This window comes from Phoca vitulina, unplaced genomic scaffold, assembly GCF_004348235.1.
Source record: "Phoca vitulina isolate PV1807 unplaced genomic scaffold, GSC_HSeal_1.0 scaffold19, whole genome shotgun sequence".
Classification (NCBI taxonomy): Eukaryota; Metazoa; Chordata; class Mammalia; order Carnivora; family Phocidae; genus Phoca; species Phoca vitulina.
The window spans coordinates 28446149-28473549 of record NW_022589722.1 but is presented as its reverse complement, the minus strand read 5'-3'; the positions used below and the strand labels follow the sequence as shown (position 1 = coordinate 28473549).

Genomic DNA, 27401 nt, shown 5'->3' with positions numbered 1-27401 from the left:
CCGGGGGCGGGGCCTGGGCGCGGCGGCCCGACTGTCTCGGCGGCGGCGGAGCGAGCACCGTGCGGCGCCACCATGGGAGCCCAGCTGAGCACGGTAGGCGGGGAGGGGCGCCGGGGGCGCGGGGACGGGCGCGGGGGCCGCGGGGATGGGGGCCGCGGAGACCCCACCCGGCCCGCCCGGCCCCGCGCGTGGGCCGCGGGAGCCGCGACTCACGCCCCGGCCCTCGGTCGCCGGGACCCAGCCCTCCTGCCCGGGGGGCGTGCGGGCGGCGGGCCCCGGGGGGCGGGCACCCGGCTGATGGGCACCGGGGCGCCCCGCCCGCCCGCATCCCTCCCCCCGCCGCACCTCACATCCCGCGCGGTCCCGCCCAGTGGAGGGAGGAGCGGGCTGCGCCCGTGAGCCGCGCGCGTGAGGGTGGGAGAGGGTGTGGCGGGGAAAGTTGGAGTGTGACTGGGTGTGCTGGTGAGCGAGGGGGAGTGTGCAGGAGTCTGAGCGCGCTCGTGTGTGGCTGGGCGTGAACAAATGACACGACTAGGTGTAGTGCCAAGTGTGAGTGTGCACGAGAGTGCGTGTGAGTGTGAATGCGCACGAGTTTGTGATTGCAGATACACGGCTGATGGAATATGTGAAGTGTGAGTGTGCACGAGAGTGTGCATGTGCGTGAGTTTGAGAGTGCAGATGTGTGGCTGAGTGAATCTACGAAGCAGGGGTGGTGGGCAGTGTGAGTGTGGAGGTGTGAGGGGGAGACTGTGTGTGTGTGAGCGAGTGAGCAGGTGGGAGTGAACGTGTGTGAGAGCATCTGAGAGCCCGTGAATGTGGGCGTGGAGTATGTGTGTACTGTGGTCGGGTGGCAGGGTTTGTGGCTCCTCTGGGCCACAGTGACCGCGCTGCAGCCTTGTCTCCTGCCGGGAGGGGCCCTGGGGCGCAGCCAGGCCTGGCTCCGGCTCTCCCGTGAATGCTAGAAGCTGACAGACTTGTGAGCCCCATTTCACAGATGAAGAAATGCAACTCACACTCGGCCGCCTGCCTGTGCCTGGCAGGGCCCGAACTTGTGGGCTCCAAAGTCCACCACCATGCTGTCACTTTTGGGTCGGCCCAGGGCCTCCCCCCGACCTGCCTCTGCTCTTGGATTTCTCAAAAGCCACAGTGGCCGGGCTGGGTGAAGGCTGGAGGCAGAGGGCAGCCTCCCATGCCCTTACACGTACTCTGGTCCCGGGTGCTGGCTGGGCGCAGGGAGCAGGCCACAGGCCTGGCACTGAGGACTAGGCCCAGAGCCACTTGCCTCCACCGCCACCGCCACCCCGGGTGCCTGGGACTTGGAGGGTGCCTGCTTCCTCCCTCTGGCTCTGTGAGGCTCCTCCTCACGGTGAGGCAAAAGGCCTCTTGGCCTGGGTACTTGTCATGCAGTTGTGGCCCAGCCCAGGACTCTGGGAGACATTCAGACCAAGGAGCAGCCTTGCCCAGGGCGAACCTGTGGGTATTACTCAGCTTCGGAGTAACGTCCTGACCCTCCTCCTCCATTACTCAACCCCCTGACCCCCACCCCTGCTCTGTTTCCCAACGCTTCTCACCTTCTAGCTGGTGTTGGTAGGATTTGTCAGTGCGTCCCCAGCGTGTGGCCGCTCCATACATTTTTGCTGAAGAGCCAAGGCCTCTTGGCAACCCCCTTGTGAGGGGCAGAGCCCTGTCTGGGAGTCAGGAGACTCACCAAGTCCACGGCCTCCTCGGTCCAGGGGGCCCACTGAGGACTCACAGCTGTGCTGGGGGCAGGGGGGCCGCAGCCCCAGACGGCAGGCCAGTCGCCCAGTGTTCCCCCCAGGTGGCTGGGCAGGAATTGCCCCTTCCTTGTGTGTGCCCTGCTGGGATCCCCGCTTAGCCCGAAATCCCCACAGCAGACCCGAGCTAGGCCTCCTGGCACACGGTCTCCACAGGGTCTGCGGGAGGCTGGCTCGGGCTCTGGGCCCCAGACGTCTTATCGGAGATGAGCAGGCTCTGCGGGAGGCCTCCGCCCATACTCCAGGGGGCCCCAGCTGAAGGGGTGGCACTTGAGTCTGTCAGCCACCTGGGGGGAACACGGGGATTGGCCCACCATCCAGGACGGTGGCTCCCCTGCCCCCAGCAGGGCCGTGAGTGCTCAGTGGGCCCGGACAGGCTGCCATTACAGGTAGAGTCCCAGGCTTGCCACCGCCCCCCGCCCTGGCTGCCCTGTGCCTCATCTGTGGCCCTCATCCCTGGCCCCAGGAAAGCAGGGCTGTGTCTCCCCTGCTGAGAGCAGCATTGCTGTGCACCTGCCCCTCCTCCCGAGTTCCCCTCCCCCACAGTTCGGAGCCAGGAGCCCCCCTCTGCAGAACTTCCTCCACTCCCTCCAACTTCCTTCCACTTCCTGAGAAGGGGACCAGGACGGGGGTGGACACTCAGATCGCAGCAGGACAGCTGGTGGGCGACAGGCAGGTAAGGCTCAGCACAGGGAGCTGGCACCTGGGGGGGGGGCTCAGTCTGCCCACGCAGACCTAACCCGGGTAGAGTGGATGCCACAGTCCCAGTAGGGAATTCCAGGGGCTGAGCAGCAGGGCAGGGTGCCCCGTGGAGGGTTGCAGGCTTCCCAGCCCCTCAGCAGTGGTGGGCGAGCTGGGGGGGCTCCCTGGAGACATCCTGGGACTCCGGCTGCCCCTTCTGTGTCAGCAGAGGTGAGGAAAGGCAGGTGCTGGGTTCCCTGGTGGGCAGAGCATGGCCTGGGGGGCATCAGGTCAAGGCTTGGGAGGCAGCTGTCTCCTAGACCCACCCCCCCAAAGGCTGTGGTAACGTGGGTATGTGCGTGTGCATGTGTACGTGTGTGTGTACGTGTGTGTGTGTGTACGTGTGTGTGTGTGTGTACGTGTGTGTGTGTCTGTGTACGAGCAGCTCGGCTGAGGAGGAGCTGGGGTGGGGCCTTGGCCTCAGCCGTCTGCCTCCTGTTTACTCTGCCCACCGCGTGCAGGGCTGGCGGGGGGTGCAGAGTTGCGGGAACCCAAGTTGCGGGAACAGGGGCATTCCTGCCCCTTGTGAATCTGGCAAAGCCTTCAATTTTCGGGAGATGAAGCCACTGTACCCTTTCCCCTGACTGCATCTGGCTTCCCCACTGGCTTGAGCTCCTCAGGGGCAGGGTGCCCTGGCTTGTGTCCCCCGAATCCAGCGTGAGCCCTGGTAGGTGTGCTCCCGGGGGTTTCTGGCCTGAAGGACGAGCTGCCCACAGCGGCCTCCCCGGGTAGGAATGTTGCGCTTGCCAAGTCCACCTCTGCTCTCTCAGGGGCCGCACGGTGCCCGCGGGCACAGAGGGGCAGTGTTGTACGGTGACTCAGTGCGTGGACTCGAGCCAGATGCCGGGGTTCAAATCCTGGCCCTTGGGCCAGGTCTGTCACCTGGGCCTCAGCTTTCTGGCCTGGAATGGGCTTCAGGATTATGGGAAATAATTATGCGCAGGGCGGCCGCCCGGTGCTCTGCAGAGCCTGGTCCCTGGCAGTGGGCGCTGGAAGGGAGGCGGCTGACCGTATCACCTGCCCACGTGGGCGGCCCCTTCTGGCCTTGGCACTGAACCCACCATACCTCTGGAAGGTGGGTGCGCCTAACAGGATCGAAGCTAGGATCCTAGCCGCCTGGGCCTGTGCTCTGTGGAGGGCTGTGGGTTTTTTAAATCGACAGGGTAAGCTGGTAGGCCCGTGCCTTCCCGGGAGGGACCTGGCCTCTTGCCCTGGTTCCTGAAACTTCCAGACAAAATAAAAAGAGTCAGAGAAAGGCCTGGAGTGGGGGCGGGGGTGGGGCTTGTTGTTGTCCCTTCACGAATTTATCCACAAATATTTATGGAGTGTCTCTGCTCTGAGCTCTGGGGGTGCCGTGGTGATGAGACACCCAGATGCCCCCACCCTTCTGGGGCTTCTGCTCTGGGGTCTGCTGTTCCGTGTCAGCCATGACCACATGTGGGCGCTGGCCCCAGCTGTTTGAGCCCAGGCTGGCATCCAGGGTCCCCGAGGCTGGGACCTGGCATCTGGAAGGTCTGTGCTAGGGCTGCAACCCTTGTTCAGGACTTGCCTTCAGAGCTGTTGACTTAGGAACCGTTTTCACTGCCAGTGTTTGTGGGCTTGGGGCAGGTGAGAGATAAGGGAGAGAAAATTGGCAACCCAAGCCCAGACTTCACCCTGGGCCTCCCTGAGCCTCAGTTTCCTCATTTGTCAAATGAATGCAGTTGGCCTGTCTCCCACTGCTGTGGGTCAGTGAGGAAATGCAAGGGAGCGAGCTGCAGGCCAAGGGGTCTTATGTTATTAAACTTGGCTGTGCACTCGGGAAAATAAAACTCCAGGGAGCACCAAACACAACTCCAGCTGGCTCTTACTGTCATTTCAATTCATCTCCAGGGCTCCCTACAATGGTGATTTCCTGCAAATGTAACTTCACTTCATTTCTCCCTCAACAGTGTTCCCAACGGATATGGCTTCTCTGGGAGGGGCCTGCAGAATCTCCTCGCCCCCACAGACTTTGCAGAGGGGAGTAGGGGCTGTGGAAGTCCCCTGAGGGCCTGATTAACTAGGGAGGGGCCCGTCAAGGAAGATTTGACATTTGAGCTGGGCTCTGAGGGATGAATAGGAGTTTCCTGTTTGGATGAGGGAAGAAAAAGGGCATTAGGGGCAGAAAGAAGAGTATGCAAAGGCCTGAGGCAAGAAGGGCTTTTGGCCAGAGTTGTAGCCATACGGTAGGGGCCTTGAGTGTAGGCAATGGGGAGCCGTCGTGGGTGTTTGAGGAGGGGGTGGGTGCCCTGTTGGCTTGGCAGTTGGGGCCTCATTGTGGGAGGCAGGATATCGGACTGTGGTGGAGCAGGTGGGATTCGGGCCTCGGGCTCTGTGGCCAGGGCACAGAGAGGGCACCCGTCCTGGGAGGTGGCCTAGGAAGAGCTAGACAGGCCTGGCGTTGAGTCCTGGCTCCACCCCTTGACTTGCTGCGGGACCACAGGCAAGTCACTTCACTGAGAAACAGGGACAGTAGTATCCCCTGTGAGTGTGGTCCCCTGAGGATTGACTTTGGTGCGATTGGGGCAAGATACTGGCCTTCCCTGGGTCTATTTCCTTATCTGTAACCTGGTGATAATCATGGCGTCTATGGCCTGAGGTCGAAAGGAGGATTCTCCCAGGTTGCTCACATCCCATTCGCCGAGCACTGCCAGCTTGGAAACGTTTGTCGGCCTGCTGTGTGTGTGGCCTATTCCATCTCCGCCCCCCCACCCCCACCTCCCCAGCCCTAGATGGGACCGGCCATTTGCACTTGAGGAGGGTGGGGCCTGGAGAGGCTGAGATTCTCTCCTGAGGTCCTGAGCTGGGGTTTCAGACCTGGGCCTTCTGACCCCCGGGTTCAGGGCTGCCAACCAGGCCCCTTAATGAGACCCAGGATGGGCGAAACGCCGTGTGGTGCCTGGGATACGGTGGGTGCTGGTTAAATGGGCAGTGGCCAGAGACCCCTGCCGCGTGGCCCCAGCCCCTGCTGTGATGGGTGGGGTTGGAGAAGGGAGCCCTGGCTGGCTCCCATGGGCCTTTCCTTCAGACTCATTAGTCACAGACCAGGGGCTCTGTGGGGTGGGGCCTAGGCTGTACCCAGCCTGGAGGCCCTGCCCGGAAGAGAAGGCACATTGTTCTGAGCCCAAAAAAGGGCCTGAAACCATAGCTGCGACAAGGTAACTTGAAGCTGCTGGGCCAGTTTGGGGAGCAGGGGCCAGGCCTGCCATGGGATCTTGTGCTTCTGCCCTTCCTTCACCTGGGTGTTCCATCTCCCTGGTGGTAGAGGCCCATTGAGGACGGCAGGAAAAAGCTCCTGTGTGTGCACCCACATTCCTCTGTGACCTGGGCGCCCCCATCTCATCTCATATCCCGGCTCCCCCAGGAGGTGGGCAGAGCAGTAGCTCTTACCTACCTTCTACAGATGAGAACACTGAGGCTCAGAGAGGCCTCAGGTACTCAGCTAGAGCGCCTTCCCTGGGTTGATAGAAACTGGGGAATCCTGGCAAGGCTTCTAGGAAGCCAGGGAGCAGTGGGTTGGACCTTGAGAGGCGAGGGTCCTCTCACCCAGCCACTTCCAGGTCCATGCTCTGCAGAATATGCTATCTCCAGAAGCCCACAAAGGAAGCAAAGAGGCCTCCATGCAAGCAGAGAACTTGGCTCTGAGCTTCCTGGCCGCCAAGGCAAAAAGGGGAACTTGTAGGATGATGATAAGGAGAACACATGGTCATTTGCTGAGAGAATTAAAGTCAGGGAGGTGTGCTAGTGATGCTTGGAGAACAAAATGTGAGCCAGCTTTCTGGAGAAGCAGTGTTCTGTGTGGACACACAGGAGCTTTTTCCTGCCGTCCTCAATGGGCCTCTACCACCGCACTGTTCAAACCACCAGTGTGGGCTCCTCCCTACCCCACCCCCACTTTTTATTTTGAAATAATTTCAGACTTACAGTAAAGTTGCAGTAATGTGCAAAGAACCATTGTATACTTTTTGCCCAGATGGACCCACTGTTAACATTTACTATATTTGCTTTATTGTGGGTGTGTGTATATTTTATTTATTTTTTTAACTATTTAAGAGTAAGTTACAGGTACGATGCCCCTTTACCCCCTAAGGACAAGGCCATTCTGTTGCCTAATTACAGGACAGTGACCAAATCAGGAAAGTAACATTGATGCAATGCTCTTATCCTTTTTTTTTTTTTTTTTTTTTAAGATTTGTATTTATTTGACAGAAGAGAGAGAGAGTGAGAGAGCGCACGAGCGAGTGGCAGGCAGAGGGAGAAACAGGCTCCCTGCTGGGCAGAGAGCCGGATGTGGGGCCAATCCCAGGACCCTGGGATCATGACCTGAGCCAAAAGCCGACGCTTAACCGACTGAGCCACCCAGGCGCCCCTGCAATGCTCTTATCTAATCCATGGGTCTTAATTCAGATTTCACCCATTGTCTCAATATTGCCCTTTATAGGGGTGCCTGGGTGGCTCAGTCGGTTGAGCATCCGACTCTTGATTTCAGCTCGGGTCCTGGTTGTGAGATCAAGCCTGTTTCTGGCTCTGCGCTCAGCAGGGAGTCTTGCTTGAGATTCTCCCCCTCCCTCTCTGCCCCTCCCCTGCTTGTGCTCGCTCTCTCTGTCTCTTTCTCTCAAATAATAAATAAATCTTTAAAAAAATATTGCCCTTTATAGCTGTTTTATTTCTGACGCAGGATTTAGTCCAAAGCCACGCATCGCATTCTGGTGCTCTGTCTCTTTGGCCTCTCTATTGGTTTCCTAGGACTCTAACAGTCACCACAAACTACATAAAACAGCAGACGTTATTCTCTCACTCTTCTGGAGGCCAGAAGTCTGAAATCAGTGTGTTGGCAGGGCCGCCCTCTCTGGAAGTGTAGGGAAGGGTCCTTCTTGTCTCTTCCTGCTCCCGTGGCTGTCAACAATGTTTAGCTTCCTTGGCTTGTGGCCACCTTGCTCGTCTTTGTCTCTGTCTTCATGTGGCCTCTGAGTCTTCTTTCTCTTATAAGGACACTTGTCATGGGGTTTAGGGCCCACCAGAATAATCTCAGATGATCTCATCTCAAGATCCTTAGCTTGGTTGCATCGACAAAGACCCTTTATCCAAGTCAGGTCACATTCCCGGGATCTGGGTGGATATATCTTTGGGCCACCATTCAACCCACCAGAGCTTCCTTTAATTGGGACCAATTCTCTGACCTTTCTTTGTTTTTTTGTGCTGTTGACATTTTTGAGGAGTCTTGGCCAGTTGTCCTGGAGAATGGCCCTCACTGTTTTCCTCATGGTTAGAGGCAGATGAAACGATCCCATTTCACAGATGGAGAAACAGCTCAGAGCGGCTAAGTGATTTGCCCCCGGGACAAAAACAGCTAGAAAGAACAGGTGACCACTTGTCTTCCTCCACAAGGGTGTTCTCCCCAAGTAAACCAAAGCAGTGAGCTATCTGGCCATGGGATTTGGGTTTTCTGTTTTTTAAAAATCTAAACACTGGTGCCTGGCTGGCGCAGTCAGTTGAGCATCCGACTCTTGGTTTCGGCTCTGATCGTGATCTCGGAGTTGTGGGATCGAGCCCCGCATCTGGCTCTATGCTCAGCACAGAGTCGACTTGGGACTTTCCCTCTCCCACTGCTGCTCCACCCCGTGCTCGTGTGCTCCGCCCCCTCTCATAAATAAATAAATCCTTAAAAAGAAGTCTACTTTAAAAAATAAATAAAAATCTAAACTAGCTCTTAACAAAAATCTAAACAACCTCTTTGTGAGGTTGAGATATGGGGGGGCAGGGGGCTGGCAAGGAGGAGCCTCTCAGGGTCACGCAGGAGAGTGAGCATGGGCCCGCTGTTTGAGTGGGACTGGGGAAGTGAGTGGACTCAGGTTCACATTGCAGCTCCCCACCCACCAGCTGCTGTGTGACTGTGGGCAGGTTGCTTCACCTTTCTGAGCTGCTTGCTCATCTGTAAAGTGGTGGTGATGACAACCCACTGAGGGTTGTCCTGAGATGAACGCCCGTGTGGGGCTCATCATGGTGCTGAGCAGTAGACTCTCCGAGTTTCAGGGGACCTTGCAGATCATCTGGTCCATTCATTTCAGAGAGGGGAAGGGACTTAGCCAGGATCCCACAGCCAGCAAGGAGCAGAGCTCCCCAGTGCCCAGGTCAGTCCCTCAGCTGTCTCTCCCACCTTAAGGCAGAACTCTGGGCTCAGGGGTGTGTCTATGTAAATAGAGCTAGGGCTCAACATCACTTAATAGGACCAGGGAAATTGACTAAAGGAAGGGAAGGAGGGAGGGAGCACAGATACACAGTGCTCAAAATGAAGCACAATTACTTGTGAACTTTACTCTGAGCTTCCTGGCAGCCAAAGTGAAAAGGGACACATGCTCTGTTACGTAGCTTTCTTTGTCCTGGTTCCTCTGGGAAATGGAGCTTTGCCAGTGACTTAGGAATACGGTGATAGGTTTCATGTGCCTGGGTTTTATAACTTTGCCCAGCCAGCACCAGAATGGATGCTGGGATTCCCTAGATGAGGATGGTGGGGAGAGGGTGCTCCTGGCAGAGGGGACAGCACGAGCAGAGGCCTGGAGGTGTGAACCAACTGGTGTGCCTGCGGGAAGGGCAGGGGGCAGGCCCCTCCCCGTGCCCACACTGACCTCGTGGGTCTGTCCCTGTCATTTCAGTTGGGCCACGTGGTCCTCTCCCCAGTCTGGTTCCTCTACAGCCTGCTCATGAAGCTGTTCCAGCGCTCCACCCCGGCCATCACCCTTGAGAGCCCGGACATCAAGTACCCACTGCGGCTCATCGACAAGGAGGTGAGTGCCCGACACCGTGGGGGTCTGGACCCATGGAGGCTCCTCACCCTCTTTGCCAGCATCACAGTGTTTCTCAGCACCTGCTGTGTGTACTCAGGGCCCCGGCCCCCGCTCCAAAGTAGGTCTTGTTGTCTGCCCTTCTTATAGATGGGAAATTGAAGTGATGTTGCCTTCTAAAGTTACCTGTAAGTGTGCAGAAGGATTCAAACCCAGGTCTCTGACCACAGAGCCTGCTCTCCGAACTACGCTCTCTATCCCACAGAAAGCCAGAACAAGAGGGACCCCTCAGGACTTTGGGGTCGAAGCGCCCATTTAACAGATGGGAAAACAGAGGGCAAGAGAGGAGCAGGGGGGCATTGGAGGTCACGTTGTGAGTTAGGGGTAGAACCAGGATTCAGGCCTACCCCTGCCTTGGTCCCAGGAGCTTCCCAGCCCAGTGCCCCTTTCCTTAAAGTGAATGACTCCTCCCTGCCCCCACGGTCATCTACTCCGGGCCTGGTGCTTGTTGGACCCCGGTATCTCTTCCTCTGTGCAGATTCGTGATCCCGTTATCTCGCTATGGGGCTCCATCCACCCCTCTGGAAGGCTTACTCTTGCCCTCCTGTTTGACCCTTTTCCTTTTCAAACGTCTGATCATGATTTAAAACCATCCTCTCCCTCCTTTGACTTGCATCCCTATAACAGCTGCTTTTCTCCCTACTCTCCCTCAGCAGAGCCCCTCCCTGCTGCTATTTCTGGCCACCGGCAGCTGCCTTGGAAGGGTGTGACAGGGAGAACTGAGTCATGGAGCAGAGAAAGTCACCTGCCAGGCCCTGAGCCCTGGGCCCCGGCTCCACCCTGAGCTCCATGCGAGTCTGAGGTCCCCTGAGGCACAGGACCGGGAGGTCACAGACACGTCAAAAACCAAAGATAGGGAAAAAAAAAAATCGCTTCCCAGAGGCTTTTACCAGGCTTTATCTTTTCATTATGTTTTATATATATTTTAAAAATTTTAATTCCAGAAGGAATATATGGCTTGTATGTGCTCACTATAAAAATTCTTTGTGAAGTATTAACGTCCTGTCCATCCCATCCCCTGCCACGCCTCCCCCGTGTGGAGGGTCCCAATTCACGGGCCCGTGTGAGCCTTTTCTGGGCATCACATTCATATACGTGGATTTGCAGAGTTTTAGGCGTGTATATACTTACTCTCACTTTTTTAATAACCTGATTTTTTAGCCAGCCATACAACATGGACACCTTATCACATCTCACCTAAAGCTGGTTCATTATTTTTGACGACAGTCTAGTATTTCTCTGTAGGGATGTTGCACAGTGGACCCACCAGTCCCTTTGGATTGAGCCGGAGGCTAGTGTCTTAGCAGTTAAATCTGCCGCCTCCCCGTTGTAGCCTAGTGGTGGCTTTCCGGGGTCAGCCGGTGGGTCCGCTTTTTGATACTTTTGCTAAGCTCCCCCAGGGGCACAGGGAAGCCCCCACTGCTTGCCCTCCCCGTACCTGTTGACCCTCAAGGTCCCCCTGAAGCTCTGGGGGTCGACTGCTCGGCTCATCACGGCCAGCAGCCTCCTGAACGCCAGCACCATGCTGAGCCCCACACAGATGTGCCCTGCCACTGTCATCCAGCCCAAGAATTATCAGTGTCTTTCCCTCGTTTCTCTTCTTCCAAAAATTGTCTGGCGTGTGGGTTTCTGACCTTGAGCCCCAGGACCAATGGATAATCCTGGAATCTGTTCCCAGGAGGCCTGGGGGCTCCGTTTGCGTGGAGTGCAAGGTTCCTGGGGGAGGCAGCCTCAGGCCTGGGCTGCTGGGGTGGAGAGACCGCTGCTTGTGTCCTGAGTGGTGGGTGGGCTCTGGCTTTCTGAGACCCGGGCCTCCTGGCTCTGCTCGGACACTTCAGGGACACTCAGAATGATGCTCTGCTCCTCTGGAGGAGTCTGCTGTCCTCCCTCCAAGTGATGACACTGTGTCCATCTGTGACCTTGCCACGTCGCCTGGTCTCGTGTGGGCGCGGACCAGTGCTGGACAGCAGCCTGCCTTCTGTGCGGCCCCTCCACACCCCCCGTCCTGGCTGCCCCGGGTGCAGGAGAGACCCCACAGGGGCCTCAGGGGGCTGGGGTGCTGGGCTTGTTCCCGGCTCTGACCACAGCTCACTGTGGGAGGCTTGCCTCCCCTGGCCTTGGTTTAAGACTGCTTAATGGGGATTCAGGGGCTTGGGTTCCGGCTCCTTTTTTGGCCCAGCCTGGCCCTTAACCAGCCTCTGCCCTGCTCTGGAGGGGAAGTGGCCGTCACCTGCCCATCCTGCGCAGGGTGGAGGCCTGGCTTAGGGCTCTTAGCCGTGGCCGTGACCTCGTGAGCAGTGGGGCTGGCACGCTTCCTGCCCTGTGCAGCCCTGCTGCAGTCACAGCTGTCCCACTTCTCAGGGGGCTTTGAGTGTAATCTGGAGCCCCTCTCTTGTGTCCTCGGCCCGGGTACACGGGCCTTGTCTCAGCTCTGCCCCTAGCTTGCCAGCCCAGGGCCCGAGGGCTTCCTGCCACCCCAGGACACTGCCCAAGCTGATGGCAGGGTTGGATCCTCCCCCTTGCCCCCAGAATTTTCTGGGCCATCTGGCAGCCTCCCTTTGGGATCCTGAGTTTGTTCCCTACCCTGATCACCTCGCTGGGTGGCCCCGGGCGGGTCCCTGCCCTTCCCTGGGCCAGTGGGAACAGATGCGGTGTGCTTGCCTCCGGCGCCCGTGCACACGTGCCTGCAGGATGTGAGTCCGCGGGTGGCATCGGCATCCCTTCTGGGTGGCACGGGGCACGAGCAGCTCTGAGGGCTGGGGGCGGGGCGCCGCCCAACGCTCGGGTCTCTTTGCAGCTGATCAGCCACGACACCCGGCGGTTCCGCTTCGCCCTGCCGTCGCCGGAGCACATCCTGGGCCTCCCCGTCGGTGAGTGACGCCGGGGGCTAGGTCAGAGAGTGGGAGCTTCACACTTGCACTAGGGAGAGTGGGGAAGGCTTCAAGGTGACAGCCACACTGGGCCTCCAAAGATGAGTGTCCGAAAGAGAGGGGAAATCCCTGGTGTCCCCGGCAGGAGCAGAGGTGTGGCAGCAGGAAGCTGGGGCATGATGGGAATCCCCGGGGGGTGGGGGCGGAAAGGGGGCCCTGGAGCCCAGGCCAGGCTGGCCTTGGAGGACAGGGCGGAGCACGGGGCGATGGCTGACTCGACCCAGCACAGGCTGCAGAGGTAGTCCATGGCCCCCTCGGGACCGGCATCACCCCTCCTCATCCTGCAGGCCAGCACATCTACCTCTCAGCTCGGATCGATGGAAACCTGGTCATTCGGCCCTACACGCCCGTCTCCAGCGATGATGACAAGGGCTTTGTGGACCTGGTCATCAAGGTGAGGTCTTGGGGCCGCGGCCGTGTGGGGGCAGGAGTGACCACATCCCTTGTAATCTGGTCTCTGAAGGCCCAGTGCTCCCTCGTGCCTGGTTTCTGAATGAATAGCAAACTGGAGTTTCCCAGCATAAGCCAAATGTGGGGGCTTGGCAGAGGGCAGGATCTGAGGACAGATCGTCTGCAGGAGAGAAACCAGGAAGGTTGACCAGCTCGTGCAGAGCTCACTTGCCTGCTCTTGGATGGGCAGAGCCTAGGGCACTAGGTGTCCGGTTGTGGCCCCAGGGGGCCTGCCCCACCACACTCAGTCACACGGGCTCGGTGACCAGCCGGTCCTTTCCTGAGCACGTTTCCCTAAGAAACAATCTAAAGCCCCCTCAAGAGTGGTGTGAGGAGCTCAGGTCGTTGTCTGGGGAGCTGAGATCCATCATGGGTGAGGGGTGGGTACACGCTGTGGGAGAGATGAAGCCATTAGATCAGAGACGCCCAGAACAGCCAGCAAGGATCTTAAGAATCATCACGTTGAGGGGCACGCTGGTGGCTCAGTTGGTTAAGCGTCCGACTCTTGTTTTTGGCTCAGGTCATGATCTCAGGGTTGTGAGATCGAGCCCCGTGGAGTCTGCTTGAAATTCTCTCTCCCTCTGCCCCTCCCCCCTTCTTGCGCACTGTGCTCTCTTGCACGTGCGCGCTCTCTCTCTCTCTCTCTAAAAAAAAAAGTCATCACATCAAGTGGAAAGAGAAATGACAACCATAGCACAGTATACTTTTGTGAAAATTAGAAGCACAAGCTTTACAGAATGATCCATGTACTCAGATTACACGTCCAGCAAATGCAAACCAGCCCAGGCCAGTGGAGGTGGGGTGTGGAGACCCTCCCAGGAAAGGCCCAAATCCCCATGGCCACCCTGGCTCAGCACTCCTGGGGGCCAGGCTTACTGTCCTAACTCCACTGTGTGGACCCCCTCACTGGGCCCCTCGTGGGTGGAAGGACAGAGGCAGAGGCCCCTGTGGGCCGCAGCTGAGGCCCTGGGTCTCACAGGGTCCTGGGGTGGCGCTAGGTCTGTGAGGACAGGAAAGGAGGTGGGCCTGGGTCCCTCCTTAGCTTAGTGTCATTTAGATTGTACTGGGTGCCCAGGCCCAGGCTCGGGAGCCTGTCTTTGCCTGGAGAGTGGATACCCTTGCTCTAGGGGAGAAGCACATGAGACTGAGCACCAGGAATGGTACAGAGTGGGGCGGGTGGGGTGATGGGAGCTGCTCCCCTGGGCAGGTAACAGAGGGCCGAGACGTGGAGGCCGAGGAGGCGTTGACCAGACGGAGAGGAAGGAGAAGGACCTTCCCGGTGCAAAGGCCCTGAAGTCAGAAGGGGTACCTGGGTGGCTCAGTCGTTAAGCATCTGCCTTTGGCTCAGGTCATGATCCCAGGGTCCTGGCATCGAGCCCCGCATCGGGCTCCCTGCTCCGCGGGAAGCCTGCTTCTCCCTCTCCCACTCCCCCTGCTTGTGCTCTCTCTCTCTCGCTGTCTCTCTCTGTCAAATAAATAAATAAAATCTTTAAAAAAAAAAAAAAAGACTGATGCAGCCAAAGGGCAGGGGCTTCAGAGGACTAGGGGGGATAGGGAGGCAGTAAGGTTTGGGGCTTTGTCCGGAAGGAAAGGGAATGTGTCGAGGGTTGGAGCATCTGTTCTTGTTGGAATCACTCTAGCCGGATGTGGAGAAGGTGTTGGGGGTGGGGCTGGGATCCAAGTAGAGGATGGGAAACTCAGGAAGACCAGGCCCCTTCTGGCTCAGAGACCTTGCTCCCTGCTCCCCATTGGCCCCGGACAAAGGTCAGAGTCCTGGCCTGCACATGGCTCTGGCCGCCTCTCCCTGTCCTTGCGCTTCCCCCACGCTGACACCCCCCTGTGCTGTGTTCTCCCCGAGGCCCAGGCCTTTTGGGCTGCCTGTCTCTCCCTCCCCAGCCGCCCCTCCCTGCCCATCACAGCTGCTGGCCCCCCCACCCCCAGCCCAGCACCCTCAGCCCTGGGCAGGGCGAGCTGCATGCCCTCAGGCTCCCTATCTCTGTCTTGTAGCACTTCCTTTCTTTCAAAGGGGAAGTCCCACAGGGCACAGGGAGGGAAGTTGTTCCAGAAACGCTGTTTTTATGACAGCACAGAATGGAAAAAACCAAACATGCACAGGAGGGAGCTAAGCCCACTTCCCGGAGCCTTTTCTGTGCTGACAGCGTGGGAATCTCCCACCGGGAGGGGGCACAGAGACCGTTCTTGGCCGAACGTTAATACATTAAGCCCTCGAGTTGGGAGCCTTGTTCACCAGGCTGACGCTTTGTTCAGAGGGGATGTTAGGGAAAAGCAGACTCCTGGGGGGCTGGCATGCAGATAGGTGAGTTTAGATGGGTGGACAGGGCCTTACGTGAAAGAGCCACGCACAGGCCGCAGAGAACCCTGGAAGAGGCGCTCCCTTCCCTCTGAGTCCCAGAGCTCAGCCCGGTGACCCTGGGAATGGGGCCTGAGGACTGGGTGTGTCTTGCAGGTTTACTTCAAAGACACCCATCCCAAGTTCCCTGCTGGAGGGAAGATGTCCCAGTACCTGGAAAGCCTGAAGATTGGAGACACCATTGAGTTCCGGGGCCCGAACGGGCTGCTGGTCTACCAGGGCAAAGGTGATTTTGGGTTGGAGTGCCCGGAGGCCCCGGTGGGCACAGTGCAGGCTGGGTCTGCTGCTGTCTGGGTGGGTGGCCCTTGTTGGGCAGCCGGTCTCCTCTCTGGGGCCTCCGTTTCCCCGGCCGTATAGGAGGGAAGTTGGCCAGCAGAGGGGTTGCAGACTGGCTGCCCACAGACCGGCTTTGTTTGACTGAAACCAGACAAGTGAAAGCATCGAGCCAGAGCATCTCTGGCTCCCCAGCCTCGCCACTGCCCCCCGCACCGTCTGTGGTGGGAACGAAGGGCCCATCTTCCTGCTCCTCTTTGCTGGCTTTTGTCACTCTCTCATCCTGTCTTACCCCCAATGGTGGCTGCCCGCACCTCAGACCCCCGAAGCAGGGGCCGGTGCTCCAGCCCATCTAGCCCCAAGCTTGGCATGTTTGAGAGCTGGGGTCTCCCCATCTCCTCCCTGCTCCTCTCCGCAGGAAAGTTTGCCATCCGTCCAGACAAGAAGTCCAACCCCGTCATCAAGATGGTGAAGTCTGTCGGCATGATTGCAGGAGGGACCGGTACGTGGACTCTGAGCCCCTTGCTGAGCCTCGGCAGGCAGATGTCATGGGTGGGGGTCAAGGTCAGGGTCAGACCATGGGACGGGGCACAGATTAGAAGCAGTTGTGAGCTCCCCGAGGTCAGGAGCCCAGGCCCGGTTGTCCTGACACGCCACCCCCTGCCTGGGCCTGGGCCTGGGCCTGTGTGCACGAATACAGCAGGGGCTCACTCAGCATGTGGGGGGCTGCTGTTTTGCAGGCATCACCCCGATGCTGCAGGTGATCCGCGCCATCATGAAAGACCCACATGACCCTACCGTGTGCCACCTCCTGTTTGCCAACCAGGTCAGTGGGTGATCCCAAGATGTGCAAACCGGGCTCCTGCAGAGAGGGGGTGCAGGGCCCTGCGAGGCACCGCTCAGGGGGTCTGTGCGGCTCCGTGGCTGAAATGTGAGGGTGCTCTGAGCGTCCTGGGCACGGGCAGCCTTCCTGCGGCTGGTGGGGGTCAGGCTTTTCAGTCTGGAGCCCAGTGTCTGACCCAAGTGGGGCTGCTTCGGGGGCCGAGGGGGTGAGGCACCTGGAGCATTCCCCACCCTGGGATTTGCTCCCTGGCTGCTTCCTCTGAACCTCAGCACTCGCCCCACAAACAGAGGTAGGAACCTGGCCGTGAAGTGGAAGAATGCCGGCCTGGGCTGGGGCTGGGGCTGGCCTGGAGCCGGAGGGGCCAATCCTTACAGAGGGGCCGAGAGCACAGCTGCGGGCCCGCCCTGAGCTGGGGGTCTCGGGGCCGGGTCTGGACCTGGTCTCTCTGACTCCCGAGTGCATGTCCTCCTCCCCACGCCTACCCTACCGCCTGTCTGCCCTGGCCTGTTGTGTGACCTTGGACAGACCACTTTCCCTTTCTGGGCTCCGCTCCCTCACTGTGGAATTAGCTGATGAAACAAGGTCACCCCAAGGGTCTTTCTAGGTTTAGTGTTTTATGACTGAGTATGTGGATTTTGCAAAGTGACACCCCTTTGGGGGAAGGCCGAGGTGAGATACCCCTCCCCCTACAGCGCAGGGGCCACGCTCAGGCCTGCCGCGCCTCTAGATACAGTTCAGGTCAGCTTGTCCCAGGGCCCCTCTGGCCCAGGCTCTGTCCCGTCCATCTGTAAGGTCCTTGGACTCCCACAACTACAGGATACTGCCCTGAAGCCAACCGAGGCGGCTTTGACGAGGCCCCGGGGTGGGTGGGAAGAGCCAGTAATTCCAAGCTGGTGGGGGTGGGGTGGGGTGGGGGGATGGCAGTTCCACTCGGTGCTGCTGGGCTAGTCTCTGGAGGCTGTCACTCTTGTGTCGCCTGTGCAGGGCATCCTCAGGCCTGTTGGCTCACTAGCCAGGGTGGTGGAATTGCTCACTTTATAGCTCTGAGCTCAGATACCCAGAGAGGTGCTTGACCGACCAGGCTCACAGGAAGTAGTGGGACCAGGACTTGAGCCAGAGCGTATTTTATGAAAAATAACTATTTTAGAAAATATCGTCCCGTTTTATATATTTGCAAACCTTTCTAATGTCTGGCTTATTAGAAGCAGCTGGATTCCATACCTGTTTTTGCATTCGGTTGGGGCAGTGTGGCAAGTTACATAGCCTTTGGAAGTGGCAGTGTGCCCCCGTGATGGCAGGAGAGTGGAAAAAAAGCAGAGAAGGTGTTAGTATTATGTGAGGACAAAGTGTCCGTGCACAACCAAGAAAGTTTTGAGAAGAAAGAATAAGAAGGAGGAATCCAGCCCGCTGGAGGGTGCTACTAAAGCATCAGTGTTGGGAACAGTGGTTCCTGAGCCACACGTGACAGCCGGGCTTACTGGACTTAAAACATTTCTGGTAACATAATGGAAAGTCTAGACTGTGCTGGAACATGCTAGAACATGTGCTGTTTACATTTAAGTTAATGAGGATTAACTAAAATTTACAACTCACTTTCCCGGTTTTACTAGCCGCGTTTCATGGGTTCTGTAGCCACCTGTGGCTCGTGGTTACTGTCTGGGATAACAGATCTAGAACATTCCCATCCCCATCATTGCAGAAAGTTCTGCTGAGCAGCACTGGCCTAGAAACAGGCCCAAGTATATCCAAGGCTTTGCAGGTGGCATTTCAACCCGAGGAGAGGGACGAAAAGAGTGTCGGGTTAGTTGCTATGAATTTGGAAAATGTGGAGTAGATCCCTACTTTAACCTTCCAGTAAAATGAGGTTTAGGTTAAAAATATACATGTAGAGGGGCACCTGGGTGGCTCAGTTGGTTGGGCGTCTGCCTTCAGCTCAGGTCATGATCCCAAGGTCCTGGGATCGAGCCCCACATCGGGCTCCTGGCTCGGCGGGAGCCTGCTTCTCCCTCTCCCACTCCCCCTGCTTGTGTTCCCTCTCTCGCTGTCTCTCTCTCTGTCAAATAAATAAAAATCTTTAAAAAAAAAAAATGTATACGTAGAAAAGTGAAGCTTTAGAGGGGCTAGGTGAGCATTTTTATGAGTACTGAATGAATGAATGAGAATGGGCAATGTAAGCAAGACACGAAAGGAGAGCCCATCGGCTTACAAATGAGAAAACCTTATAAATAAGATTGATAAATAACTCCGGGAAAAATCCGTACCTCATCACCAATATAGAAAGAGTCTTTTCAAACTAGTAAGATACAACTAGAGCCAGTGACAAATTTACCTTTTTTTTTAAGTAATAAAAAATACAGGCACCTGGCTGGCTCATTCGGAAGAGCACGCAACTCTTGATCTCGGGGTCATGGGTTCGAGCTCCACATTGGGCATAGAGATTACTTAAAAAAAAAAAGAATGAATGAATAAACTTTAAAGTAAATACATAAGTAAATAAAACATGAGATTTACTTTCCATCCATCTGATTGGCCAAGACTAAATGGTTATTACCCAGGGCCGGCAAAGGCGTAGGAAGACGGACGGTGTTGGGTGCCCTGCTGGTGTGAATGACTGAAACCCACGTGTATCGAATGCCTTACCTGTGTGGAGTTTTCTGCCCCGAACTCCACTTTCTGAGATTTATCTAAGGAATTGGTAGGGCAGTGAGGATGGGCAGAGAGACATTGTTTATGAAGGAGGGTGTTCAAAACGATTTAAATGCCCTTCAGTGGAGAACAGGTGGTCCCTCTGTCCGGCGCAAGCTGGGCAGCTGGTAAGGGAAGCACAGGCACTCAGAGGCTGATGACACGTGGAGGGTCTGTGACATGTTCTTACCTTGGAAGAGCAGGTGACAAGGTGGCATGCGTCCTCTGATCCCATTTTTGTTAAAAAGAAAGTATATGTACTTATTAGAAAGCGAAGCCTAAAAGACATACAAAAAATCCTAACACTTGTTATCTCTGAAGACTATCAGGGAATTTTTCTTTACTTCCATATTTTAGCATTTTTTACACAGAGCTTGTCCAGCCTGAGCCCTGGCCCTGTCCTCACTCGATCAGGGCAGGAGGGGCCCACTGCCCCCCTGAGAAATGGGAGAAACGAGGGGCGCCTGGGCAGCTCAGTCGATGAAGTGTCCGACTCTTGATTTCAGCTCTGGTCTTGATCTCAGGGTTGCGAGTTCAAGCCCTGCATTGGGCTTCATGCTGGGCATGGAGCCTACTTTAAAAAAGAAAAGAAATGGAAGAAACAATCAACATCCTCCTCCCTGGGACCTGCAGACTCATGCCTCCTGCCTGCAGCCCATTTCCTGGAGGGGAATACTGAGAAACCAGACCTGCAGGGTCCTTGTGAGAACAAGTGCACCTTGAGCTGGGTCGGTCCCTCCTGTCAGCAGGACCCCCTCCACGCAGTGGGTACTCAGGAAATATTAATTGCTGTGCTTCGAATCATCCGTCCTTTCCTGCTCAGTCCCTGCTGTGAATAGCCCCCCAGGAGCCCCTTTCGCTGAGCATGTCGAGGTGCCGTTGGTCCTGTGGGAGCAGAGGAAATGCATCCCCACCTCTCCCAGGTCTGCCTCCCTGGGGAGGGCCGTGCTGCCCCAGCTCAGGGGCCCAGTAGTGCTTTGTGAGTAGGTGATCCCTTCTGGTTGATGGAGCCCTTTGGCCCCCAGTTTATAACAGCCCCTTGAAGTCAGTCACGCCACCCACTGGCTCGAGGAGCCCCTTCTATCTGGGAGTGACCTGGAGACTCGTGCGGCAGAGAGGCCTGTGGTCAGAGGGGCCATGTGAGGAGCAGGTCGCTGATGCCCCTGGGGAGTCTAGGAAGGCTTCCTGGAGGAGGTGACACCAAGCTGAAGGACTGGCCACGTGGAGCCAACTGGATGAAGCCGGTGGGAGCAGAGAGTGGGGAGCTGTAGGCCACAGCGTAGGTGAGACTGTGGAAGGAGCAGGTGTGATTTGGGGACTCGTTGTCTGCATTTCCTGATTTAAGGATGTGCAACCCAAGATACCAGAACGTAAGGAGGCTTATCTGAGGGATGGGGCACCTGTCACCAGAACCAACTGCTATTTTACGTGGGACAGGCACTGCGCAGGTTTTGGCCTGTTTGCCTCGGTCTTCCCTTGTTCCGTAGTTGACCGCACCTGTGTTCAGCTGTTCGCTTCCTCCACCCCGTTATGTGGGGCACGTGTCCCCACAGCGGTAGAAACCATCTGCAAACGCCATTTGTAATGAACGTCATCCGCAGCTTCGAGCCGCGCCTCGGGCGAGATGGGCAGAACGGGGCGCACGTTTCTGGGAGTCTGGGTCAGCTCCGCCGGGCTGCTGTCCTGCAAGCTTTGCCAAGTGTGTGGCCCACGGTGGGCGGGATGATGAGCCATTTGGGCGACGAGTGTCTCCAAGGGCAGTCCCTCCTGACCTCCGGGCCCTGCGTTCCCCCCCCCCCCCAGACTGAGAAGGACATCCTGCTGCGGCCCGAGCTGGAGGAACTGAGGAACGAACATTCTGCTCGCTTCAAGCTCTGGTACACTGTGGACAAGGCCCCTGAAGGTGAGACAGAAGCGCTGGGTGGGCTGGGCTGGGTGAGGGTGCTGGGCCTTCGACTCGCTTGGTCTCCGATGGTGCTCAGGGTGGTTCTGGGAGAGGGAGGTGGTGTGACCCCACCTCACAGATGAAGGAGGGGTCAGAGGGGAACCCCCAGCTAGGAAACAGCGAAGCCGAGGCTTGAACTCCCATCCTCCTCCAGAGCCCAAGGCCTTCCGCCCTTGGACTAAGCAAGCTGGCCTTCTGCCCTTGGTGGGGGGGCTCACTCTGGGGCAGGTCAGCAGGGTCACTGCGGGGGGGTGGGGGCAACTGCGCCCCCTGTGCGGTTTGTACCCTGTAAGGCATGTTACACCGTTTTCTCCCTGGGCCTTGGGGGCTGGGCTGACCTACAGTGACGCTCCTTCTACCCATGCCAAGGTCACATAGGAGCGGCAAGTGAGGGCTGCCTGCAAAACCTGAAACAAGGCTGCCCTCTGGGAGTTGAGTTCTGCTTCATTCTCCTGCTGTAGGTAGAGATGTGGGTACAAGAAATATCTCAATTTCTTCTTTGCTGTGAGAAAAGCAGTAGCTCAGGCTTCTTGGTCTGCGACACTGACGATGCTTGGCCGAGTGGCAGCAGCCCTGTCGGTCAGGCCCTTCTACTTTTCAAGAGAAGCAGGGACCTGCATCTCCATGGGAAACTTCTAAATGTTGGAAACGACATTTTCGAAGCACCCTTACGGGCCCCAGTGTGTGATCGGCCACCCTGCCCTTGCTTTGCCTCCCCCCTCCTCCTGGGGCCCACAGTTCCCCAGGGCTCAACCATGGTGTGGGGACATCCCACCTCTGCTTCCCCTGGAACTGAGCAGATGGGCTGTAGGGATGGGCGCCCGTCTCATGAACTGGATCATCTGGACCCATCCCCGAGAGGAGCCGTCCTTCTGGGGTGATCAAGCCGGGTCCTGGGCCTCCTGGCCAAGAGCTATGTGTGGGCCTGGTTGGATCGTGGACCTGACAGCAGTATCCCGAGATCTTTCGCTGGCCGGCCAGCCTGGACCAGCCCATCTGAACCAGGCTCCTTGTCCACTGTTCCTGAAGCTGGCTTGGCCCCGTGAGCTGATGTTCTAGTGGGGGGAGATGAACAGGAAACAGGCTTATTAGCAAGTTACAGAGTCAGGTAGCAGGTGGTTAGTGAGACCAGGGAGAAACAAAGCACAGCTGACCTTGGGCAACACCAGGATTCGGGGCACTGACCCCCACGTGCAGTTGAAAATCCGCATAGAACTTTTGACTCCACAAAAACGTAACCACTCATACCCTACTGTTGACCAGAAGCCTTACCAAGAACACAAATCCCCCATTAACACCTATTTTGTATGTCACACATGTGGTATTCTTACAGTAAACTGGGCTAGAGAGAAGAAAGTGTTAACAAGAAAATCATAAGGAAAATACATTGACAGTAGTGTACTAATGGCCAAAAATGCACATATGAGTGGACCCGTGCTGGTCGTCCCCGCACACACACACCCCTGCCGCTGTTCACAGGCCAACTGTAGGGTCAGGCAGGGAGGTCTGGCAGGGCCACCGAGAAGGGGAGTTGCTCCTTTTCCTACAGTAAAGAAAGGAATGTTTCTTTTGTATCCCTGTCTCAATCAAAGGTGGGAAACAGGTGTTTCCTCCCTGCTGGTCTCATGGGAGGGTAGGCTGGTCCCTGTGGCCCGAGGAGGAGGGCCCGGCGCTGACCCCTGGTGGTGACACATGGCTCACCACTGGAGTGCTGCCTCCTGGGGACCCGTTCAGACCCGCCAAGGAGGACTTTGGGCTGGGTGGTCTAGCATCTCACACGTATGTTTATTACTACCCTGACCCACAGTTCAAGAGGAGTTGGGGTGTTGCTACAGCATTAGGTATAAACTGCAATCCTTCGTGCTGAGAAAGGTCATGGTAGCAGGCGGGCTAGGCTGGTGTGGAAGTGAAGGAACGGGGAGCGGGGTGAGCTCCCGTGGCAAGGACAGCGGCCCTGCGTTTCCCCACAAAGCCACCTTCAGTACCTGTATAAAGAAAAATACACTGTCCAAACAAAATCCTGGTAAAATTGAGCTGTTCTGTACCTGCACGTTTTACACACTAGCAAATACAGCTTAGTCCCGTGCAATTTCTTAAAAATAGACTTAAACCTCCTCCACCTATTTCTCCCTCCCCCCACCCCTGCCTCTGGCAACCAGCAATCTGTTCTCTATATCTATGAGCTTGGGGTTTTTTGGTTGTGTTGGGTTTTTTTTGTTTTTTTTTAAAGAGTCCACGTGTAAGTGAGCTCATACAGTATTTTGACTTTCTGTCTGACTCATTTCACTTAGCATAATGCCCCCGAGGCCCGTCCATGTTGTCACAAATGGCAAGATTTCATTCTTTTCTGTGGCTGAGTAATATTCCATTGTATTGAAGGGGTTCAGGACCCCCCCCCCCACCAAATGTGCCACTTTGGCATGTGGATTATCTTGAGCTAGAGGCACTTGAGACCCTGCTGAGCTCAAGAGAAACTTTGATCCCTTCCTTAACTATACAGAAGAATCTAAATTGGGGGTCTTTCCCAGAATGAGGGCTATTAACAGAGGTAAATTTTACCTGAGTGATCCATCTGTCGGGTAGGGCAAACATCTAACTACCAAACATCTGCTCTTCTTATCACCCTGTGAAATGCATTCCTTCCCTCCGAAATCCCAGAGCCCTGCCCCCTTCTCCTTAGTTCAGAATGACATATAGACCTCATTTTGCCTGACTGTCTTTGGAATGTCTGTGTCTGTGTGGATTCCCTGTGTGTACGCTCTTAAATTTGATTTTCTCCTGTTAATCTCTCTCATGTCAATTTGATTCTTAGCCCAGCTAGAAGGACCTTGAAGGGACAGGAATTCTTGCTCCCTGACAGTATTTGTAACACACTTTCTTTACCCATGTATCCATTAATGGACATTTCCGCTGCTTCCCTATCTTGGCTGTTGTAAACAATGCAGCAGTGAACATGGGGTGCAGAAATCTTTTTGAGTTAGTGTTTTCATTTTCTTCAGATAAATACCCAAAAGTGGGATTGCTGGATCATAGTGTAATTCTATCTTTAATTTTTTGAGGCACCTCCATACTGTTTTCTTCAGTGGCTGCACCAGCTTGCATTCCCACCCACAGTGCATGAGGGTCCCTTTTTCTCCACATCCTCGCCAACACTTGTGTTTCCTGTCTTCTGATGATGGCATTCTGACAGCTGTGAGGTGTGCACTTGAGCAGAATGTGTGTGTGCTTTTGGATGGAATGTTCTATAAATGTTTGTTAGGCCCATCTGGTCTAACGTGTTCCTTAAGGCCAATGTTTCCTTATTGCTTTTCTGTCTGGGTGAGCTATCCATTGATAAAAGTGGGGTATTAAAATCCCTCCCTATTGGGGCACCTGGGTGGCTCAGTCAGTTAAGCATCCAACTCTTGGTTTCAGCTCAGGTCATGATCTCGAGGTCATGGGATCGAGCCCCATTTCGGGCGCTATGCTCAGGGCAGAGTCTGCTTCAGATTCTCTCTCCCTCTCCCTCCTGCTCCCTTTCTCTCTCTCTCTCTCAAATAAATAATCTTTTTTAAAAATCCCTTACTATTATTGTGTTGCTATTTCTCCCTTTAGATCTGTTAGTATTGGCTTTATATAATCGGGTACTTCTATGTCGGGTACATAAATATTGACCAGTGTTATATCCTTGTTGGATTGACCTCTTTACCTTTATGTAATGCCCATCTTTGTCTCTTATTTACTCTAGCTTTCTTTTCATTTCCATTTGCATAGAATATCTTTTTCCGTCCCTTCACTCTGAGTCTGCGTGTGTCCTTACAAACATCTGAAGTGAGTGTCTTGCAGGCAACATGTAGATAGGTCTTGTTTGTTTTCTTCTAATTCCAGTGTAGTTAACATACAGTGTTACACATTTCAGGTGTACAATGAAGTGATTCAACAATTCTATACATTACTTAGTGCTCATCATGATAGGTGTCCTCTTCATCCCCTCACCTGTTTCACCCATCCCCCCATCCACCTCCCCTCTGATAACCATCTCTCTGTTCTCCACAGTTAAAGAGTCTGTTTTCTGGTTTGTCTGGGTTTTTTTTTTTTCTTTGTTTGTTTTGTTTCTTAAGTTCCATATGTGAGTGACGACATCTGGTATTTGTCTTTCTCTGACTGACTGACTTCACTTAGCATTATATTCTCTAGATCCATCCATGTTGTTGCAAATGGCAAGATTTCATTATGGCTAATATTCCATTATATATACACACCACATCTTCTTTATCCGTTCATCAATTGATGGACACTTGGGCTGCTTCCATAATTTGGCTATTGTAAATAACGTGGCTATAAACATAGGGGTGCATGTATCCCTTTGAATTAGTGTTTTTGTATTCTGTGGGTAAATACCCAGTTGCATGATTACTGGATCATAATGTAATTCTATTTTTAATTTTTTGAGGCACTTCCATACTGTTTTCCACAGTGGCTACACCAGTTTGCCTTCCCACCAACAGTGCACAAGGGTTCCATTTTCTCTACATCCTTGCCAACACCTCGTTTTTTGTTTTTTATTTTTTTGTGTTTGTATTTTTTTATTTTTGTTTTTGTGTTTTTTATTTTAGCCACTGTGACAGGTGTGAGGTGATATCTCATTGTAGTTTTGATTTGTATTTCCCTGCTGATGGGTGATGTGGAGCATCTTTTCATGTGTCTGTTGGCCATCTGGATGTCTATGGAGAAATGTCTGTTCATGTCTCCTGCCCATTTTTTAATTGGACTGTTTGTTTTTTGGATGTTGAGTTGTATCAGTTCTTTATATATTTTGGATACTAATCCTTTATCTGATATGTCATTTGTAAATATCTGCTCCCATTCCGTAGGTTGTCTTTTAGTTTTGTTGGTTGTTTCCTCTGCTGTGCAGAAGCTTTTTATTTTGATGTAGTCCCAATAGTTTATTTTTGCTTTGATTTCTCTTGCCTCTGGGGACCTATCTAGAAAAATGTTGCTATGGCTGATGTTAGAGACATTACTGCCTGTGCTCTCTTCTAGTGTTTTTATAGTTTCAGGTCTTACATTTAGGTCCTTAACGCATTTTGAGGGCTTTTTTGTGTGTGTGTATGGTGTACAAAAATGGTCTAGTTTCATCCTTTTGCATGTAGCGGTCTGGTTTCCCCAACACCATTTGTTGAAGAGACTGCCTTTTTCCCTATTGGATATTCTTGCCTCCTTTGTTGAAGATTAATTGACCATATAATCATGTGTTTATTTCTGGGCTTTCTATTCTGTTCCATGGATTTATGTGTCTGTTTTCGTGTCCATATAGACAGGTCTTGTTTTTTATCCACTCAGCCACTTTTGATTGGAGAATTTAGCCCATTTACATTTAAAGTAAATATTGATAGCTATGCACTATTGCCATTTTGTTAATTGCTTACTGGCTGTTTTGTTCTGGGCGAGCCAGGCTGGGGCAGGGGACCAGAGCAAGTGTTTGCTCTGGATCAGCCTCTTCATTCTTCAGTGTTTGTTGAAAGAAGGGAAAAACTCACGGTACAGGAGTATAACGGTCAAGGGGAGGGGGCTTTGGGCAGGTGGGCAGTCGTTGGGCAGTCACGCGGCCACACTTGGACTCACCTGGTCTTCCGCCCGCAGCCTGGGACTACAGCCAGGGCTTCGTAAATGAAGAGATGATCCGGGATCACCTCCCGCCTCCAGAGGAGGAGCCACTGATACTGATGTGTGGACCCCCGCCCATGATCCAGTACGCCTGCCTGCCTAACCTGGACCGCGTGGGCCACCCCAAGGAGCGCTGCTTCGCCTTCTGAGGGCCAGGCACTGGCCGCTCGCACGCCCGCCCCGCATACTCACCGTGCCCTGTCCACACCTCCCGCCACTGTTCTTTAACATCACTTCCTTCCCCCACATCTCCCACTGTGGCCCTGGGTTTAGCCTGGCCTGCCTGTGCTTGGCTGGCTATCCCGCTGGGCTGGCCCCCGAGGGACCCCTTTGGGAGCAGGGTTCTGTTAGAGGTGGGCTGCCACCAGCCACCTTCTGGGCGGGTTCCTGTCTGGCCCTCATCGGTTCTTACCAGTGATGCTCGGCCCTGGCCCTGGCCCTCCCCTCCCTCTGCCCCACCCACCCACACACTACTAGGCCAAGGCTGCAAGCGCCACGCTCCACCCACCCCTCCCAGGGCAGACGACGTCTGGAAATAAACACGAATGTACAGGTAGCCCAGAGCTGCAGGTGCCAGGGACACCCCCCCCCCCCCCCCGCCAGGCACTGCCTCGGGACCCCCGCCTGCCACCCCTCACTGCCTGCTCAGGGCCACAGCCCGGCCTCAGCACCTGACACTACATGACAGTAACACCAAAAAGTCCTCTTGGCAGGCGCCGTGGGGTAGAGAGTCTGTCCCCCACCCCAGGACCCAGGCAAGCCCAGCCAGCAGGGAGCTGGGCTCTCCTCCCTCCGGGCTGGAGGAGGAGGAGGAGGGGGCTGGCCGAGGGCTCCTCTGGTGGGCACACGGGCCCTCCGGAAGCCTCAGCATCTTTCCC

General features: G+C 55.4%; 1 protein-coding gene across 1 annotated transcript; it reads left to right on the top strand.

The window, feature by feature from the left end:
• On the top strand, nt 1-26783 carry LOC116639984 (NADH-cytochrome b5 reductase 3). Its single transcript, XM_032416746.1, has 9 exons — nt 1-93; nt 9191-9322; nt 12177-12249; nt 12597-12703; nt 15227-15356; nt 15822-15905; nt 16144-16229; nt 20736-20835; nt 26500-26783. Exons 1-9 carry the CDS (start codon nt 73-75, stop codon nt 26670-26672), a joined length of 906 nt encoding a protein of 301 aa, XP_032272637.1. The 5' UTR covers nt 1-72; the 3' UTR covers nt 26673-26783.
• The last annotated feature ends 618 nt before the right edge of the window (nt 26784-27401 follow it).